This window comes from Dryas octopetala, chromosome 6 (genome assembly GCF_963921425.1).
Source record: "Dryas octopetala chromosome 6, drDryOcto1.1, whole genome shotgun sequence".
Lineage (NCBI taxonomy): Eukaryota > Viridiplantae > Streptophyta > Magnoliopsida > Rosales > Rosaceae > Dryas > Dryas octopetala.
The window spans coordinates 15,585,960-15,605,157 of NC_141371.1; the positions used below are offsets into that span (position 1 = coordinate 15,585,960).

The following is a 19,198-nucleotide window of genomic DNA, read 5'->3' on the forward strand; positions in this document are numbered from 1 at the left end:
CTTTGAAGTTTTGGGCAATTAATGAATCAGTGTCAATTGACCCTAGGCATACATTTGTAAATTGATTCGTTGCCCGCTAAGCTTTTGAATAGTGTTGGATTCATTGTAACTGTCACTCGGAATTATTGTTACTTTTAAACAATAACAATAATTGTAATTGTTAGTTAATTATATATTGTAACTAACTAATAGCAAGTCGATCACTCCATAAGCTTGTACTTTTGTGTTTGATATTGGTTATTAATTGTTCACATGTATATGTAACAAAAAAACAAAAACTATGTTTTTAATTCATTTCTAGTAATATTTAAATACATCTAGCTAATTAACCCTAGCCGCCACCTAAAAGAAAAAACTCTTTCCTCTCCTTAACCTTTCCATAGGGGAGGGGCAGCCCCTGTGTTCTTATAGATTGCTCATCCCCTCGCCCATCTCTCCTATGTTTTTCTTTTCATTTTTTGGTGTTTTTATTTTTGTCCTTGGGGATACTTTCCTCCCAATAAGTGAGAGCATTTCCAACTCTCCCTGCGAGAGTTTCTCCACCTCTCTTTGTGAGAGGTTTTCTGATTCATTGTCGTGTCGGCAGTGCGATTTGGTTTGTTTTCTGTTTTGATGCTTTCAGGTTTTCTCTGGCACTCATCACATGGTGCTAGGGAGTCACTATTTTCGCCGGTATCTGTCATGTTTCCACCGGTTACTACTGCCCGATCTGCCACTTTGCGCTACTGTCAGCCTTGACTTAGAGATGTTAGTAGGATCGTGGACCCAAACGTGACTAGTTCACTAATTCCTATAGTGCCTCGGCTCCGTTCGGTAGCTATAATGTCTGCTCGATGCCGCTGCTATGAGATCTTGAAATTTATGTGGGTTTTTTTGCTCCACTTATGTGGGGTTTTGTTTTCTTATAAGCCTTTGGGCTCATATTTTGTATTCTCTCTACCTTTTTGGTTGTTTTAATGCAATGATATAATTTACCCTAAAATTTATCATTTCTAGAGTTGTTACATACTAACATACATTAAATTGACAATGTTTTTTATTGTTAAAAGGCACTGATGTAATGGCCCATTAAATCCAAATCCCCTCCTCAATCTAGATATATATGGTGTGGTCCAAAACCCTAAGATCCAACCCGAATTCCGCCGATCTCGGTGGCCTAAATCAAAGCCAACCTTTTTTTACCAATCCAAATCAATTACCACAACAAAGTGGAGGCGTTGCTGCCACTGTCGGCACCTCCAATTTCGCTTCCATCCAGATCCCACAAGAAAACATTACTACTTTAGTTCCAAACGACCAGTCCAACAAAGATATGTTTTGCAAGCGAAAACCCAAATGCCCCAAACCCACCCTTGAACAAGTAGAGAAAAGGATAAGAGAGAGAGAGAGGGGCTGCCAATGCCACCAACGCCACCGGAGGAGGGAGGAGTCGCCGGCTAGTGGCCGGACAAAGGGAAGAGTGTGAGGGTCGGAGGGGTGGTTTCTGCATCCCTACCCCCTGTTTTTTCATTTGAATATTTTTATTATATTTTAGTTTTGTTTTTTATAAATAGTTTAGTGTGCGGGGGGATGAAAATGCTTCTAGAAACTGGTCACGTGCGAGTCACGTGATCAGTTTTTAACGTATATTTTGACGGATTTAACGAATTATTCTCAATTAAAATACTTGATTAATAATAGTTCTTAATTGAATCAGAGTAAAAATGAGATTCTCAATTGAAAATAAGAGTATAGTTGGAGTTCATTTAATATAATATTCCCTTTAACAAATAACAAAAGAAAAGATTTAAAAAGAGGTTTGGAGGATACAATGGGAAAGTCTGAAATTTAATTGCAAAGTGCAAAGCATGGACGGAAGAAGCGGCTATGGCAGCGCCACGAGGTTCAAATTTGAGCAAGTGTTTTCCTTGACCTCTACATAGATCATAAATCATCTGTACCAGCAAAACAAAAAACAAAAATGATAAACCCCCTCCCCTCCCTCTCTCCCTCTTAAGTTGTTAAGTCCACCATGCCAACCGAAACTGGATTTGGATGATTGATTATTAAAATTGATCAAAATTATGGATCACTACAAGGTATTGGGGCTGTCGAGGAACGCCAGCAAAGAGGAAATCAAGGAAGCGTTCAGGAACCTTGCGGTGAAGCTGCACCCAGACAAGCACTCCCACTCGCCCGAGACCGTGAGGGACAGCGCCACCCTCCGATTCAAGCAGGTCTCGGAGGCCTACCAGGTCCTCATCGACGATCGCAAGCGTGCCGACTACAATTTCCGAAGCAGCAGCAGCAGCTCCTCTCATTCCAATTACGGCTACGGTTATGGCTATAATACCACAACTAGTACTAGTTATGGAGGACGAGGCAGATACAGAGCTGCCTCTGCCTCTGCCTTTGAGAATTTTCTTCGCTATCTCTCTACGCGCGCGTTTCATCTCAATGTCGCCGTCGCAGGGTATTCTTTCTCTTCCACAGTCGGTCTCACTTGTCTTGTCTATTAATATTAATTAATTAATATTTCGGTGGTCAATTAATATTATAATTGAATTGAAATGGGTGTTTCTCAATTGTCATGACTGAATTGAAAAACATGTTGCAAGATACTTGACTTGTTATGGAAGTTAAGTCCCATGTGTTTGTTCAGTTTATGATCATGGCCAAGTTCATTTTTTGAATGTTGACTCACTGCTACTTGGTTTTGGTATTTCTTTTCTGATTAATTTCTAGTTGTTTTTTACTTGTAATGATGTGAACATGCTATTGCTTTTAAATTTTTAACCATACCCAATTCAGGTTCTTGCTTCTTCGTAATAATGTGAGATGTTGAGTAGATTTTCCCTTTGGAAGTGCTTCATCGGTAGAGGAATTTTATGCAGGGCTTTATTAGGTGGATTGATGGTTGCTAATATGGGCCGGGACGCCCTATGGAAGATGCATAATTCTGGGGTACGTTGCTCTTTTTTCTCTTTCAGCTTGGAGTTCCTATCTCCAAGGTTTTGTTCTTTCACTCCGTGCCTTTCACTTTGTGCTCATACAATCTTGTGGGACAGTGATGTGTATAGAATCTATAGGAAATTGAACCTAAAGTTAAAACGCATCTTAATCCTGTAATTGTCATAACCATTGTTCTATGGTTCCTTTAGCATACCCAATAACGAGCAAAATTATGTATACAATTTTCTTTGTAATTTTTGCAATTATTATGGATCTATATGCCTATAATGCTTGTTGCATCTGCTACATGACATTCTTGCTCTTCTACTGGTAAGATTTGCAAGAATAAAAAAAGAATGTGAAAGGAAGGGACCGTGCAGTGTTCCAGCTATACGATTCCTTCCTAGCATTTGCAGCAAGTTTGAAAACTTGGTTGATTGTGTAATCTAAAATTAAAATGCCAAAAGTAAAACTAGCAATATGTGCAAATATAAACTTGGTTGATTGTGTAACCAGAGATGCCTACTGGAGTTTTTCTTTCCTCGCTGAATTTTAACTTGTTTTATTTCATTGAGGAATGTCCTGCTTTGGTCATATCTGGAATCATGCCAGGGATAGAATCATAGATGAATGTTTTTCCAAGGTCTCACTGACAAGCTTTTCATTTACATTCAGAAATCCTTTGAAGAAGCCATGGAATCTGTTGAAAAAGCCAAATCACATAAAAAGAAGCTGTAGGGGAGGTGGTTATTGATGTTTCTAGTTTGCCTTCTGCTAATCATACCTGCATATCCTCTCGGTCAAATCACCACATTTATGTGCAGATAAAAGCAAAGAGTTCTTATTAGTTTTTGAAGACGGGAGTATGTCACTTTAAAAGTATTTGTATAATCTATCTATGCTTGATTCATTTTTTTTTTTTTCATATTTATTCCTCAGTGTATTTTTTTTCCTTGGAAGAATAATGTACTCTGTTCATGTAAATAGATTACAATAATTGGAACACTTCAATTGCCTTGTTATACAAATTATGTATCATAGAAAATTTTCTTCATGTATAAATACACACATCCACACAAGCACACTATTGTGAACTGTTGCATCTGAGTTAAAAGTATATCATCTGAGTTAAAAGTATATTAAAATTGGTAAATAACTTAGAAAATATAAAACTATTATGCATAAACAAAGAATAGGCCAAGTTAATATTGATACTTTTAATTTTTAAGTTTTGAATATTGTGAAGGTGAATTGTTTAATTTAATTTTTAATAAATTATTATTATTATTATCAATCTTTATGTTATTTTTGGCAAAATCAAATCCTGATATACTGATCATGCCTGCTACTTTCTCCTATATGTTAATTGTTAAGCTTGTTATCTCCTCAATCATCCTTGTTGCTGAGCTCAGCTTCGCCGCCATGGAAGAAGATGGGGTTGAAGAGGTAAGCTTCACTGGCCTTGCAACAAAAGTGTTAGGAAGTCATTTTGGTGCATTTATTGCTGTGGTCTATGCCTGTTTGAGCTTTGCCTTGTTGGTGGCCTGTGTTTCGGGCATTGGCTCAATTGTCTCGCAGTGGTTTCCAGGGATGAATCTTCTAATGGCTCATGCATTATTTCCGCTTGTGCTTGGATCAGTGATTATTTTCTTTCCCTTTTTTGCCATTGATGTGGCAAATCGTTTTCTATGCTTCATCATGCTTTTCTCCATAACTGCACTTGTGGCCAGAACCAACTTGTTTGCTTCATTTGGCCATGCCTCATGCAGTCTTTCCTCAATCTTACCAGCCATACCTGTTACTGTCCTCACATTGGGGTTCCATGTTATCACCCCTTTCATTTGTAAGATTTTGTAAGATTGCTGGGAACACTATATCTGAGGCTCGGAAAGCCATACTCTTTGATGGGGCTGTTCCATTGATCATGGTTTTATCATGGAATTTGATTGTGCTGGGGCTTTTTGGGGCCAACACAGCAGCCTCTTCCAGAGACCCTATATCCCTTATGCTTTCCGTCAATCCCTTTGCTTTATCTGCAGTCCAAGGATTTGCCTTTTCTGCTTTGGCAACCAGCTTGATTGGGTATGCAGTTAGCTTCCCAAAACAGCTTCTTGATACTCTGGAGTTGATTGCAAACATCAATCTGAAAAAACAAAGTTATTCTGAAATACAACTAGGTTCTGATGGTAATGGATTTGGAAGAGTTGGGTTCGCTGTTTATTCAGGAAGACATAATCTTGGAAATGCAGGGAGGGTTTATCCGATCAGGGTGTATTGCTCCCTCAGAAGCCAAATCAGGATCACCACCACTAATATCTTTGCAATGCCGCTTGTACTTGGTGTTCCAGTGCTCATAGCTTTTTGTAGATGGGCAATGATGGAAAAAGAAGAGGGTGGTCGGGATTTGTAGAATTCTTAGTTCTTTGATTTTGATTCTTTTTTTTTTTTTTTTTTTGGAGAAAGGACGAGCACATCTGGATCATCACGAAATTATGTCTACCCTACATTATAATCATGTTGATTTTGATAAGAATGCCATGATGTTTTTCTCTTTTCCATCTACTTGCATAAGCGTTATATGCAAGACACAAACACACATGGATACCAGCCTTGTAGCCAGTGTTGATTTTGACATTCATGATGCTTTGTTTTATGTGTAATCTCAGTGATCTTGGAAACGCTGTCTTGTCTGGTCAACTTGTTCCACAGCTTGGCCTTCTTAAGAATTTACAATATTTGTAAGTTACTATGATCCTGTGTTGTTGCCTTGCATTCTTTTTCTTAGCGTTGTTGGTCCTAATGGAGTTATTTCTCATTGCTTCATGTTTGCTTTTGTACTACCATGCTTCATCTAGCTCCAAGGAGAGTCTTGTTGGTTACGCAATGTAAATATCCATTGCTAAATATATCAATGGCAATTACTGGTAATTGTTGGGCTAAGGGAATTTATTGGAAAAATATAAAAGAAAAGGGAGAAAGCATTTAATAGAAACATGTGCATAGTTTCAAACTGCAAAACAAATTGAAATATGTAACTAGATAGTAGATACTTCCATAGTTCCATTCAAATTTTTCAAAAACTGAAGTTTAGAATAGTCGAATAACTACTTAAGAAAATACATCAGCAATTTGCATAAGATCCATGCCAAGAAACACCATCACTTCAGAGTTCAGGCTAAGGTCCTACTGCACTAGAAACCTACAAGAAAATCATTTCAAAAAAAAAAAAAAAAAGAAACTGTCAGTCAATGTAGAGTATTATAGTTGACAGCAGTAGTCATGACAACTTTTCCTATTACTTGCTCAGGAGTGCGATTGTAACTTCCTCTTCATGCTTTACATAAATGAAAGCAAAATTGGAAAATGAACTATTGTATAAATGAAAACCATTGACAAAGGTATTCAATGCATGAACTATTGAACAATTCTGTACAGCAGCAGATAAGAGCATGTAATGTGATTATATAAATAAACAAACTTCACAATAGTAGCAGCAACAGTTCCACAATCCACTGTTTAAAGTAATACCAAGTTGATAAAATATGTCACAAAAGTACAAGCACTTATGAAAAGACCAGTCTAACCATGTTAATGTACTATTATTTTGTTTCTAACTTCTTGAATTCCAAGTTTACACCAATGCTAACCAAAACAGAGTCACAAAGTAGTGTTCTATGAAAACATGAGCAAGAAAGACAATAAGCGAAAACAGGAAAACGAAAAAACAGAAATATGCGATGTTCTTGACAGGCTCTAATGAACATACAAATGTGGCAAGCAAAGAATGATAAAACAGAATTTTGCATCAGTCTTGTCGAGTAAGAGGAGACTCTCTTCATAAGCATCAACAAAGTAATATTGATATCCAAAAATCCCAAGATTCTTAAATTGTTTACTTACAAGGTCTAGTGAAACTAATTCATCCTTCAGTGTTTTGCGGATGATTCATTCCATCACTACCTAAAACAATCTCATGCCTAGCTCCATCAAGCATCAACAATACTTCATTGCTCTTCCTAAAACACAAAGCCTTCTTTCTGGACCTTGGAGACCGAGAGTTATCAATTTGGTCCATGACTCCTTTATGCAGTACTCTTTCATCACCCATACATCCAGAAAAGAATCTTTACACTTGTTATCCATTGTGAACAGAGAAAGACATTTTCCATCTCCTGAAACAGACAATCGCAACGTCAATGCCAAATCCCATTTGGTGCTCTTTGGCATCGGTATCTCCTGACATGACTCACTGCCCACGTCAAACGCCAATATAAAACAGTAATGACGATGATTTTCCATACGCGCTGCAATGCGGAGCCCCATTAACAAAAGCCTGCAATGCGGCTCTGTCTATTCGACATAGAGGAGTAATGAAAGTATGTCCGCTCCATGAGCCAGTGGCTAGTGAATAAACCTCAACTGTAGTTAGACGTCTTGGGTTGATCCCAAAGAGTGGTAAGTCTCACCACCTTATAGTCATTGTTGATCGAGATAATTAGACTTTAAGTATTTTTAGATAAATACCGAAAGTATTTTAAAATTTATAAATTTTTTTTTTAATTCATAATAATTTATAAAAAAAATCATTTTAATTCATAATAAAGTCTTTTTAATTTTCAAGAAAATCATTTTAAACAATTTGAAGGTATTTTTCCCTCTAAAGTGTATAGTGAGCTTTGTAAAAATTGCATGTTAGGTTTTAACTCTCTAGGGTGTAAAGTAAGTTTTGTAAAGGCTGCATGTTGGGTTTTAATTCTGCTCAAAATTTTTAATTCATAATAAAGTCTTTTTAATTTTTAAGAAAATCATTTTAAACAATTTGAAGGTATTTCCCCCTCTAAAGTGTATATTGGGCTTTGTAAAAACTGCATGTTAGGTTTTAACTCTCTAGGGTGTAAAGTGAGTTTTGTAAAGACTGCATGTTAGGTTTTAACTCTGCCCAAAATTTTTAATTCATAATAAAGTCTTTTTAATTTTCAAGAAAATCATTTTAAACAATTTGAAGGTATTTCCCCCTCTAAAGTGTATAGTGAGCATTGTAAAGGCTGTATGTTAGATTTTAACTCTCTAGAGTGTAAAGTGGGTTTTGTAAAGGCTGCATGTTGGATTTTAACTTTGTCCAAAATTTTAGAGTTAAAACCTAACATAAAACCGTCAAAGAAGAAAAATAAAAAGACTTAATTAAAAATTCTAAATTATTATCGATCTTAATTTAAGAAAGACTCATGAAATGGACTGAACTCTAAATCTCTATTGTTTCGTTGCATCAATACCAAACCCAATAGTAGTAACATCATTACCGCCAGGTCCGGGAAGGGTAATTGACTTTCTTATAAAGGGGTTCCATATTTATGTAGGTAACATAAAAACAGAGATCATCTGCGAGGCATTTCAGACCGTTACAAATGCCGACCACACGGTAATATGAATTGCACAGTTTTTTCTTAAGGGTAGTTGGAAATTCTAGCTTGCAATACTCATCAAATGCATGGTTATCATAATGCCAAGAGAAAAGCTCTTCTATTGGCCCTTCCAAGTCCGTTTTGTGGCTCATTCGGAAGCTTGCACTACCAGAAACACTGTGGAGTAGGAGGAGGTGACTGTCATCCTTTTCAATAAGATTGACTGCTCGGTTGAGGTGGGCACGAATAAAGCTTGGGTTTTTTATCATGGACCTCCATGCATGGCTTGCACACCGAGGTGCATCTGATCAAATATTTAACGGGTAGTCTAAATAGGATATCTTGTTTCATCTCCTTAGGAAGAGAGTGTATCATTGCTTCAAATTTCAAATCCTTTGCTGCAATTTCCATGGACACAGAGTGAGAGACAATTTAAATCCACACCAATGCACATTCAAACAGCAATACCAACCCAGAAGATAAAATTAAAATAGAGAAAAATGAGCTACAATTGAAAAAAAAAAAAAAAATCCTAAATCCAAACCCTCCATTCTTATCACAAGAAGAGCTAGCTCTTAAAAAAAAGAAAATAATAATAAACCCAGAAAAATAAAACAAACCTTTAAGAACTAACAATACCTGGTCGCGATTTTTCTGCTTTTAGAGAATAAGAATGGAGCTCAGAGATGAGAGGGAAGAAGAAAAGTGTGAAGCTCTTTCTACTTTCTAGGGAATTCCAATACTCATTCCTTAAACCCTAGTAAACGATGGTCTTCACTTTGAGCTTTGACTCATTTTCCGACCACAGCTTTAATGTTTGACCCATTTTTCAAAAACACTTGTTTTTTTGTCTTTTAAAACTTCCACCGCCAGATTCATCCAGCGGCTACAATTGGTATCCGCTAGTTTTGACTCCGTACAAATTCATTTTGGTTCTCCACTTCTCCTTAAACTGATTATTTTGAATTAAACAGTCTGGTTAGAATTGATGCTGTTTGTGGTGATCTGGTAAATGCTCATCACATGTTTGAAGAAATTACTGATCCAAACTTTGGTTTGTTGGACAAGTATGATGATGTCTTCCTATGTGCATGTTGGTCAATAGGATGCTGAGTTTGCACAAGTTTTTGCCATAACAATCTGGACAAGTATATCATCATAGACAACAATATGCTCCAGCTTGGTCTTCATCTTTCCCTCCCAGCCAAACTCAACTGCTTCACACCCTCTAAACTCTACCCCAATAGACATTTTCCTATCCATGATTTCCTGCTCTGCACAACCCCATCCAACAATCCCATTTTCAGTTCTCCAAACAACTCCAACACCAATTTCACTCACATTATTAGTAAAAGGTTCAAGTACTACAAAACTTTTGCAGTTTCTGCTAATGGGGACAATGAAGCTAACCCAACTCATGAAGTTCAACAAGGGACTGGCCAAGAGAAGAAGAGCTTCTGGGGTGCTGTTAGTTTGATTGTTGGCACTGCAGTAGGGCCTGGCATGCTGGGTTTGCCTGCTGAAACGATTAGATCCGGCCCGCTTCCCTCAACCATTGCCATTCTTGTCTCTTGGGTCTATGTTATCTCCTCAATCATCCTTGTTGCTGAGCTCAGCTTCGCCGCCATGGAAGAAGATGGGGTTGAAGAGGTAAGCTTCACTGGCCTTGCAACAAAAGCGTTAGGAAGTCATTTTGGTGCATTTATTGCTGTGATCTATGCCTCTTTGAGCTTTGCCTTGTTGGTGGCCTGTGTCTCGGGCATTGGCTCAATTGTCTCGCAGTGGTTTCCAGGGATGAATCTTCTAATGGCTCATGCATTATTTCCGCTTGTGTTTGGATCAGTGATTATTTTCTTTCCCTTTAATGCCATTGATGCTGCAAATCGTTTTCTATGCTTCATCATGCTTTTCTCCATAACTGCACTTGTGGCCATTGGTTTATCTGTGGCCAGAACCAACTTGTTTGCTTCATTTGGCCATGCCTCATGGAGTCTTTCCTCAATCTTACCAGCCATACCTGTCACTGTCCTCACATTGGGGTTCCATGTTATCACCCCTTTCATTTGTAAGATTGCTGGGAACACTATATCCGAGGTTCGGAAAGCCATACTCTTTGGTGGGGCTGTTCCATTGATCATGGTTTTATCATGGAATTTGATTGTGTTGGGGCTTTCTGGGGCCAACTCAGCAGCCTCTTCCAGAGACCCAATATCCCTTCTTCTTTCGGTCAATCCCTCTGCTTTATCTGCAGTCCAAGGATTTGCCTTTACTGCTTTGGCAACCAGCTTGATTGGCTATGCGGTTAGCTTCCCAAAACAGCTTCTTGATACTCTGCAGTTGATTGCAAAAATCAACCTGAAAAAACAAAGTTATTCTGAAATACAACTAGGTTCTGATGGTAATGGATTTGGAAGAGTTGGGTTTGCTGTTTATTCAGGAAGACCTAATCTTGGAAATGCAGGGAGGGTTTCATTTATCCGTTCAGGGTGTATTGCTCCCTCAGAAGCTAAATCAGGATCCACCACTAATATATTTGCAATGCCGCTTGTACTTGGTGTTCCAGTGCTCATAGCTTCTTTCTTTCGCTCAACCTTTTCCAGAGCTCTTGACTTTGCTGGGCTTTATGCAAACTGCTTTCTATTTGGCATCCTTCCTCCAGCAATGGCTTACATACACCAATCCAGGAAGAAATCCAGGTAAAGCCAAGATCCTCAAGTTGTGAACAGTGAACCACACTGTAAGTCTAACAAATTGAGGCAGTTGAAATAGAAGATAACCAACTCTGAGACCAAATCCAGTCTAAAAGTATATACTGATCATGCCTGCTACTCTCTCCGATATGTTAATTGTTAAGCTTGTTCTTTTTTTTTTTAAGAACTAGAAACAAGGATTTTGAAACAAACTTCACAAACCTGAAACAATCTTGGAAACCAAAATTCTATAAGGATATACTGAGCATGCTTGCTACTTTTTTTGATATGTTAATTGTTAAGTTTGTTTTAGACAATTAAATGCTGTTCCCCTTTCCTCTATGCAGTGAAGTATCTTGAAAACATACTAGACATTCACTTTACTGCTTATTTCATCCTTCTTAGAGTAGTCTCTTATTAGCTGAAATTTTCAATGCTCTTTCTAATGGATCCTGCATAAGTGTTCCATCTGTCACGATAGCTCTTTCTTATTTCATCCAGCATGGGTTTAATCCCCCTCCTCCACGCCTAAAAACCCAAGTTACATGGAAATAATTTTTTGGGAACTACAGTTCCATACTTCTTATCCTAGGCCCTTGCCTTTTGAGCTGGGGTATTTAAAACAGCATAAAAACCCAAGTTACATGGAAATAATTTTTTGGGAACTGCAGTTCCATACTTCTTATCCTAGGTCAATTTGAAAGATTGTTTAGATGCAGACCTGATTGAATACAAAAAAGATATGCTTGATTTTGCAGGTCATCCATTTTGCCAGGGGGAGATGGTACACTTTTGCTCCTCTTTGGAATTGCTGTCATTTTGGGGATTTGGCATTAGGTGGCTAGCAGCTAGAGCTCTCAACAAACCCAAGCTAACAATGCCACAACAGTCAGATTTGGCTTAATGACTTCAAGAAACTCATTTTATTTTTAAGTGCCTCTGCTTATGTGAAAAGATTATTCTCTGATTGAACAAGGATGATAAACTAAAATTAGTTTTCAGAATCCTTTCATATGAATATTTGTTGTTGCCTACATTGCACCTGTAATCAAGAGAAACATTCAGCAAAGTGTCAGGTTGACCTATTTAATGTATATGATTGTGTGGTTTGTCTAAGAATGTTGGTGCTTGCTTCTAGAATTTCATATGCATGTTCTCTCTTACACATGCGGTCGGGTTGATTACAGACAAGTAACAGGCAGTAAAAAAGAGAGCTTTGCATCAAGGAAAATAGAGATCCTAACAGTCTAACAAAGCCTAGCATATAAAATGTGCCAGCCTAGTATATACTATGCGCACTGAACGCATGTAAAGAGCTTTAAAAACATAATATGATGAGATTGTATATGTCTGAAGTCTATCTTCTGATAGCCAATTGGTCTCAAGAGGCCTGAGCTTTATGAGAAAGTTTGTCAACATTAAATTGCACTCTAGATCTTAGTAAGCCAAGGCAATACTGCAATACTGGGGTAGCAGTCTAATAGCATATCCTGTCTACAAAAGACAGTGCAGGTTTAACTATTCCTGTATTATTCTTGCTGCTTTCATGTTGAACATACAAATTTTAATAATATAATCTCTTATGAACTATTATTATACTGACAGAGTGACAGTTCATGACCTAAGCTGGTGTGAGCTTTCCGAGAAAGGACATCAAGGTGAAGGGTTGCAGTCAAGAAAGGAAATGCTGGTGGTGGCTAGTTTGACCCCAGCTCCTGCCTACCAAGCAGGAAATGTTGATAGAAGGGCAAGACCAAGATGGTGCGGTGAACATTTGGGACGAACAGATCCAAAGAGCAATGGATCAAAGCTTGGTTTCTTTGGTAAGAGGTTGTAAAGGGATGCAAACCAAAAGGTCATATACCTTGTAAATTTGATTGTTTTATTGTGCTCTGCTGAAAGTACTGCAGACTGAATGGTTGAAAGAATGATGTAGTTGCCCAGTGAATAGAGTCATGCTACTAAGCATATTGGAAGTACCTAAAAAGTGGGTAGTATTTCACTGGACCATCATATCTTTCTTCTTTTAATAGAACTTGTCAGCCAAACTATAACATGGCTGATTGTCGTCATGTTTTTCGGTTGTTTGCCATTTCTTTCTTTCCCAATATCATCTGAACAGAGGACCATGAAGAAATAGTGTGGCAGATTCTGTGCCTGTTTGACTGCCCAGCGTATTGTTGTTGGTGGTCTTATGGTCAGATATGATGTTTGCCTTACTCATCTGAGTGTCTTCCTCTTAGTTATGATAATGGAACCATCTGTTGACTGATAAATTATGTTGTTGATAGTGCTGATAAGAATCTACAAAAGAAATTTCCTTTTCTATTACATTTTCTACTCTCGCTACTTAATTCTAGATCCCAATTGAAACAAAGATCCAGACTGTGTGACCCCTTTTGTTGAAGATATATTGATCAAGACCCTCCATGATGGTGACTTTTAGAAAGAATTCATGACTACTCAGAATTAAAGGAATTTTAGGCTTCAAAGTTACAGGTTACAACTTCTACTGAAAAATTTGATAAAAGAATTCCAAAGAGACTTACTTTTGATTACTATAACGTTATAATTGCTTTTTTCCTTTACATTAATACTTATCCAAAAAGCTTTTTTTTATTATTATTGATTTATGTTGGCTGTGACACTCTTATTTTAGAGATTTCTATTTTTTAGACTCTTAATAATGTCATGTATTGAATAGTTTAAAATCTTATTTCTTAACAGTGAACCAATCCCCTTGCATACTGCATACCAAGTGAAGTATCATTTCCTATTTCTTGACAGTTGCATTTTTCTAGTTTTTGCTCCTTTATAATCAGGTTGAGTTTATTTTATTGCAATGCCATGGTGTGTTGAATTATATACTTGTTTGTCAAGTTTCTTGACTCTGGTTTGGTAGCAGAAGCAACTTTCTCTCTTTATTTATTTTCTGGAATTTTGGGTGGGAACAAGACAAAAGGTCTAAATGAAGGAAGGCAGGCAAGGCATGGCCAATATCCTGTGCAAGAGGTTCTTCTAGATCAGTGGAGTGTGAAAAATCTACATCTGCATTATTTTTCTATAATACTTTTCTTTATATTTGATCTTATAAATTTGTAGGATACTTTGATGACTAGATGTTGTACCATTATTCAGAAGTTGGCCAGCAAGGGAGGAAAATATATCAGCAAAGCTGGTTGAACTACTTTGAGGAATACAGAGATCCCACCTCAGCTTGCTCTGCGTTTGGGTTAGTGCCAATTTTGGTTGGATAAAGTTACATTTTTGGGTCATTTGTAGAGGGTTTTTCTTAATTGTTAATCCTTAACGCGATTAACTTAAATTAATGTCAAGTTTATAGGGACTGTTAACTCCAACATCTATTATGGTAATTTTTATTAACACAGGTGGATATGTGATCAATAACAATTCAAAGACATGTCAAACAAGACAATCCATGAATTCTTCTCAAAGAGAATCAAAACATGAGATTGAAAGCCAACTATAAGCTTCTAATTGGCACATCTAAATGGCGAAAATACCAACATATAGCAAAGACAGTTATTGAAAGATGGTAATGTGTTATTTGTTTTTGTTTTCGGTTTCATTTTTCTTGATTATATTATTTATTTATTTATTTTTCTTTCTGGTTTGGTTGTGAGTAGGCTTCGAGTGCCAAGCGAACCAGGCAAGTGCCACAAGCGAGGAGTGTACAGTTGCTTGGGGTATGCTTCAGCTTTCAAACCCTCATTTCGTCAAGTTTATATATATGCAAATAGTTTAAGACTTTGTTATATTTGCTATTCCCTTGTATTGATTCAGTTTCAGTATAGTTTGTATAGATCGCATTTATAATATTTCACCATCAATCTTGCTCATGCGTATCTAAAAAGTTTCTTGTATTTAATGTTAAATCCTTTGTGGTTTTTCTTGGATACCCTATTTGTTTTCTTTTTTCCCATGTTTTAATTGGGCAGCATATTATCTTTAATATTTTATCATTGAATGTTTTTTTGGTCTGATATAATATAGTGAAAGAAAAGAATTCAGTGTATTACTATCTTTTTATTCTGCACTTGAGATCATGCAAATATTTACATGATGCTTGATAAATTATACATCTATTTCTCCCTGAGTTTTTTAGTCGCTGTGTTAGGCTTTTTTTATGTAAAGAAGAAAATAAAAGGAAAACTCGTTTCAAAAAGGGAGATTCTTGTTTGATCAAAAGAAATGTATTCCAAAACTATATTGTCACCTTTGCTGACATTATCTTGCTTGAATATCTTTTATTGATATGAATTCTCTCTGCCCTCAAATCTGTAAATTACTGCGTGTATACCACTCATTGACCTTATGGCACTGGTCTCTATTTTTATTGTTTGAAACTGGTGGCACGCATCATATAATGATCTTTGTGAGTTCATGCTTGAAATGTAGGTTGGAATTGATAGTCTTCCTTGTGTGTGTGGGTACCCCAGTCATATTTTCTTCAGGACTAAATTATTCTGATTATAGTTGCATCTAGCATTAAACATGTGGTGTCTCCTTGTCTGAAGTGTTGGTTCTTATTATCTCTGTAGGGGTTTGTAACCATGCTTTCCACTTCCACTGCATTAGCCGATGGCTCAAGGCTCGCCAATTGTGTCCACTGGGTATGGTTTACGCCTTAAATCCTCTTCCCTTCCCAGCCTTCTATTATATATTATTTCCCTGATGCTCTTATAGCACTTTAATGTTTTGTTGTTTCTAATTTTTGTTGTAGTTGTCTTGTTAATACAGATAACAGCGAGTGGGAGTGTCAGAAGTATGGTCATTAGAACCCTGATCATGTTGTCGAGTACTGGATTTTCCATGCACTTGGATCTTCTTTGCACTTTCTGCTATGACGATGTCTAGGAGGGTCTCAACCCCTTATGTCTATCCTCTTTTTTTATTTGACTTTATTCTTGTCTTTTAACTTTTGTTAGTTCAACAGGAGCCATTATATTTTTGTTAAGAATTAGCGTAAGTGTGATTGTGAATTTACTCCAGTCAAATGTTCAAACTACTTTGCCATGTTATTTACTTATTAGTATTAGGCAGTAATCTACAACTTTTCACCTCCCTCCTCGTTTGCAAGCATTCTTCCTTTTGGATAAATGAGTGTTTAATCCTATGCATCATATGCTGCATGTTACTGTTTTCTCGTTTTTGGTGGTGTTGGGGATTGAAATAAATGTCATTCTTTGCCATGCTCATGCTTGAAGCTTGAGCTACAACTCTACTCACCAACACCTTAGATCATTTGCAGTTCTAGTCTCATCCCAACACCATGATATACCAATCACTACGATAAACTTGGTTGAATTGATTACACAGCTTCTAAGTAAATATACTCATTTTGGTTTCTTACTTTTAACAACATAGACTTGGACAGAAGTCATCAAATGTTTTCTCCTACATGACAATTAAGCTATGGAATGGATGTTTGGATGTTTCAAATTAGCAATTAGGAACAGATAAATATGGTGGGGCAAAACAAGTCATTAGGAGCAGATAAATATGCAAATAAGAAAGCACTTTGTTCATCCCTTGACAGTTTGATGCATGGTTTACACCAAACCAACAGATTAGCCTCTCCTCCTCTATTGTGCTTCAGCTCCACCTTGATCAGTTTGCTCAGTCTGTGTTGGGTCTGGTACAAGCTGCCATGACCATTCTGTAATCACCTCCATCATCGATCAATTTTTTCCCAAAAGAAGAAGGAATCAATCAAGCAAAGTATATATTCCAATTGATGACACGAATTTCGACATATTGGCCATTTTGATCGATCGATAATATTCTTCTACTTTTCAGTTTTCATTTTGCAACTATAAAAATTCGGAATACTTTAAAAATTTAGAAATTGAGCTTTTTATTCGGTAATAGACAAAGAGAGTACAACCCTGGATTGAAGATTAATCACATCGCCTTGGTCAGGTAGCAATAGGGTCGAGTGGGAGAGAGAGAGAGAGAGAGAGAGAGAGAGTTATTCGATGTATATGGTTTGTGGTCACTGCTCAGACATTAATGTTTCATAAGGAATATTTCAAGTAGAGAACTTACAGATGAGCTTTTTTAGAGGCTTTAACATGCATGCGATATTGGGCTTGTAACACAAGCTATATATATATATATATATATATATATATATATTGAAGGCAAACAACAACAACCAGATGATCTGCCTACACAATAAAACCAATTAATGAAGAGTAGTCAGTCCATCGGATTCTTCAGTACAGCACCATTATGTTTGGTTGGAAAAATGGGAAGACACAATTATCTAATGCCATGTCTGTAAGTGCATATATATATATATATATATATACTACGTACCCACCTCCATCGATCTGTAATTCATTAATTACTACATCATATATATTCATGTATATAGTATTAATGGATTAATTATGTATGTATATATTATTAATTGATTAATTAATTTTGTCATGATTTTCTGTTTCTTTCATTTGTCTAATAGATTGTGGAACTTTTGGTGCATATGGATTGTGAAGGATGCGAAAAGAGGATAAGAAGAGCAATATCAAAAATAGATGGCAAGACTAGCTACTAGCTTTAATATAATTATTAACCAATTAATTGTTTCATGATCGATCTCCTATAAATTAATTTGATGTTTAATTATATGAGGAAATTACAAATTTGGTCCACTTATTTTATACCTAGTTCAATTTTGGTCCACGATCTTTTTTAAGTTCTGTTTTGGTCCACTAATTGTTTCATTTGTTCAATAAAGGTCCAGATTTGTGACTTTAAATCTTTTGGGTTGTGTTTTCTTCAATTATAATTGAAGTATAAGTTATATTTCATCATTTCTTAGTCATAAAAACAAATTTGGAGTATTATAATCTAAGAGAATTGAGATTTGGTGAAATTTGAAAAATTGGCAGTTTTGGGTACCCTACTTTAGGGTCAATTATCTTGAGTTTTAGAACTCCAATTTGAATGATCTTTATATGGTTGTAAAGAAGAAATGCATAGCTTTAAAACAAGTATATATTTGCTGAATTTGGGTGAGATTTGATAGGGTAAAAAGCAGGCCAAATTTGAGAAAACAAATCTGGACCTTTATTGAACAAGTGAAACAATTAATGGACCAAAACAGAACTTGAAAAAAATTGTGGACCAAAATTGAACTAGGTATAAAATAACTGGACTAAATCTGTAATTTCCTCTTAATTATATATATATATGTAAGTTTATATTAGCTACATAGAATATTAATATATTAATTGGATGATGTGCATGCATGCAGGTGTGGATAGCTTCGAAATAGACATGGACAAGCAAAAGGTAACGGTGACGGGATATGTAGATCAAAGGAAGGTGTTGAAAGTTGTCAGAAGAACGGGAAGGAAGGCAGAGTTCTGGCCGTTCCCATACGACAGCGAATACTATCCGTACGCTTCCCAATACTTAGACGAGTCCACGTACTCGTCATCCTACAACTACTATATGCACGGCTACAATGAAGCCGTGCATGGCTACTTCCCGAACCCTTTGTACTCAACTGTTCATGATGAAACTGTCCATCTCTTCAGTGATGACAACGTTCATGCATACTGCACCCTCATGTGATATTTATTTTACTATGCTTATTTACCATATATATATAATTTATAATATTGTTAACTGGCCATAAAAGTTTGAAAATTTCTTTATGGTAATGGTATAAGCAATGTTTGCATAATTCAAAAAGAGATCTTATCTTTTCAGAAATTCACAATAACCTTTTTCACTAATACTAAAGTAATAGTCTTCGTTGGTCATTAACTGAAGAATTTATCCAAGAAATTGTCATTCTTGAATTTTGCTTCATCCAAGTCTGAAAAACTTAGTACTGCAAATCTGGAAGTATAGGAGATTAATATATCGTTGAAGAATTTTTTGAATTGAAAACCCACATCAAAACCAGCACCCACTTACACTAAAAGCTAGCTAGAAGCATGCACAAGTTAATCTATACATTAGCTGGCTAGAGTAGTTTTCTCCCTCTTTTAGTTTTTCAAAAAGAATAGATGCACTTCAAGAAAAAGTTGTTTAGGTGATGCGACGAAATTTCGTCGCCCAAAGTGAGTTTTCGTTGCCTAAAGTTTTGGGCGACGCAATTATTTTGTCGAAAACTTTGTCGCCTAAACTGCGTCACTC

At 36.5% G+C, this 19,198-nt stretch overlaps 3 protein-coding genes, 1 long non-coding RNA gene and 2 pseudogenes across 6 annotated transcripts; 5 read left to right on the forward strand and 1 right to left on the reverse strand.

Moving 5' to 3' along the window:
• Positions 1-1,886: 1,886 nt before the first annotated feature.
• On the forward strand, positions 1,887-3,936 carry LOC147282764 (Chaperone DnaJ-domain superfamily protein). Of its 2 annotated transcripts, XM_086247151.1 has the most exons (3): positions 1,905-2,452; positions 2,874-2,943; positions 3,607-3,936. In XM_086247151.1, exons 1-3 carry the CDS (start codon positions 2,064-2,066, stop codon positions 3,667-3,669), a joined length of 522 nt encoding a protein of 173 aa, XP_086103277.1. In that variant the 5' UTR covers positions 1,905-2,063; the 3' UTR covers positions 3,670-3,936. The 2 variants fall into 2 exon arrangements, with proteins under 2 accessions (XP_086103278.1, XP_086103277.1); XM_086247152.1 differs by lacking the exon at positions 3,607-3,936 and having other exon boundaries at positions 1,887-2,452; positions 2,791-2,929.
• Positions 3,937-4,123: 187 nt separating this feature from the next.
• LOC147282765 (uncharacterized) lies at positions 4,124-5,722 on the forward strand (annotated as a pseudogene).
• A 962-nt stretch (positions 5,723-6,684) lies between these two features.
• On the reverse strand, positions 6,685-8,779 carry LOC147282766 (F-box/kelch-repeat protein At3g23880-like; annotated as a pseudogene).
• An 84-nt stretch (positions 8,780-8,863) lies between these two features.
• On the forward strand, positions 8,864-12,069 carry LOC147282767 (Tryptophan/tyrosine permease). Of its 2 annotated transcripts, none has more exons than XM_086247820.1 (2): positions 8,864-11,029; positions 11,764-12,069. In XM_086247820.1, exons 1-2 carry the CDS (start codon positions 9,504-9,506, stop codon positions 11,771-11,773), a joined length of 1,536 nt encoding a protein of 511 aa, XP_086103946.1. In that variant the 5' UTR covers positions 8,864-9,503; the 3' UTR covers positions 11,774-12,069. The 2 variants fall into 2 exon arrangements, with proteins under 2 accessions (XP_086103946.1, XP_086103945.1); XM_086247819.1 differs by having other exon boundaries at positions 11,782-12,069.
• A 2,052-nt stretch (positions 12,070-14,121) lies between these two features.
• Positions 14,122-16,081, forward strand: LOC147282768 (uncharacterized). The gene is made up of 5 exons (XR_015123101.1): positions 14,122-14,255; positions 14,413-14,579; positions 14,671-14,730; positions 15,586-15,657; positions 15,785-16,081. It is a non-coding gene; the product is annotated as an uncharacterized LOC147282768 (long non-coding RNA).
• Positions 16,082-17,181: 1,100 nt separating this feature from the next.
• Positions 17,182-18,694, forward strand: LOC147282769 (Heavy metal transport/detoxification superfamily protein). The gene is made up of 3 exons (XM_086248996.1): positions 17,182-17,326; positions 17,511-17,586; positions 18,306-18,694. The coding sequence occupies exons 1-3, from the start codon at positions 17,279-17,281 to the stop codon at positions 18,626-18,628; spliced, it is 447 nt and encodes a 148-aa protein (XP_086105122.1). The 5' UTR covers positions 17,182-17,278; the 3' UTR covers positions 18,629-18,694.
• Positions 18,695-19,198: the final 504 nt, after the last annotated feature.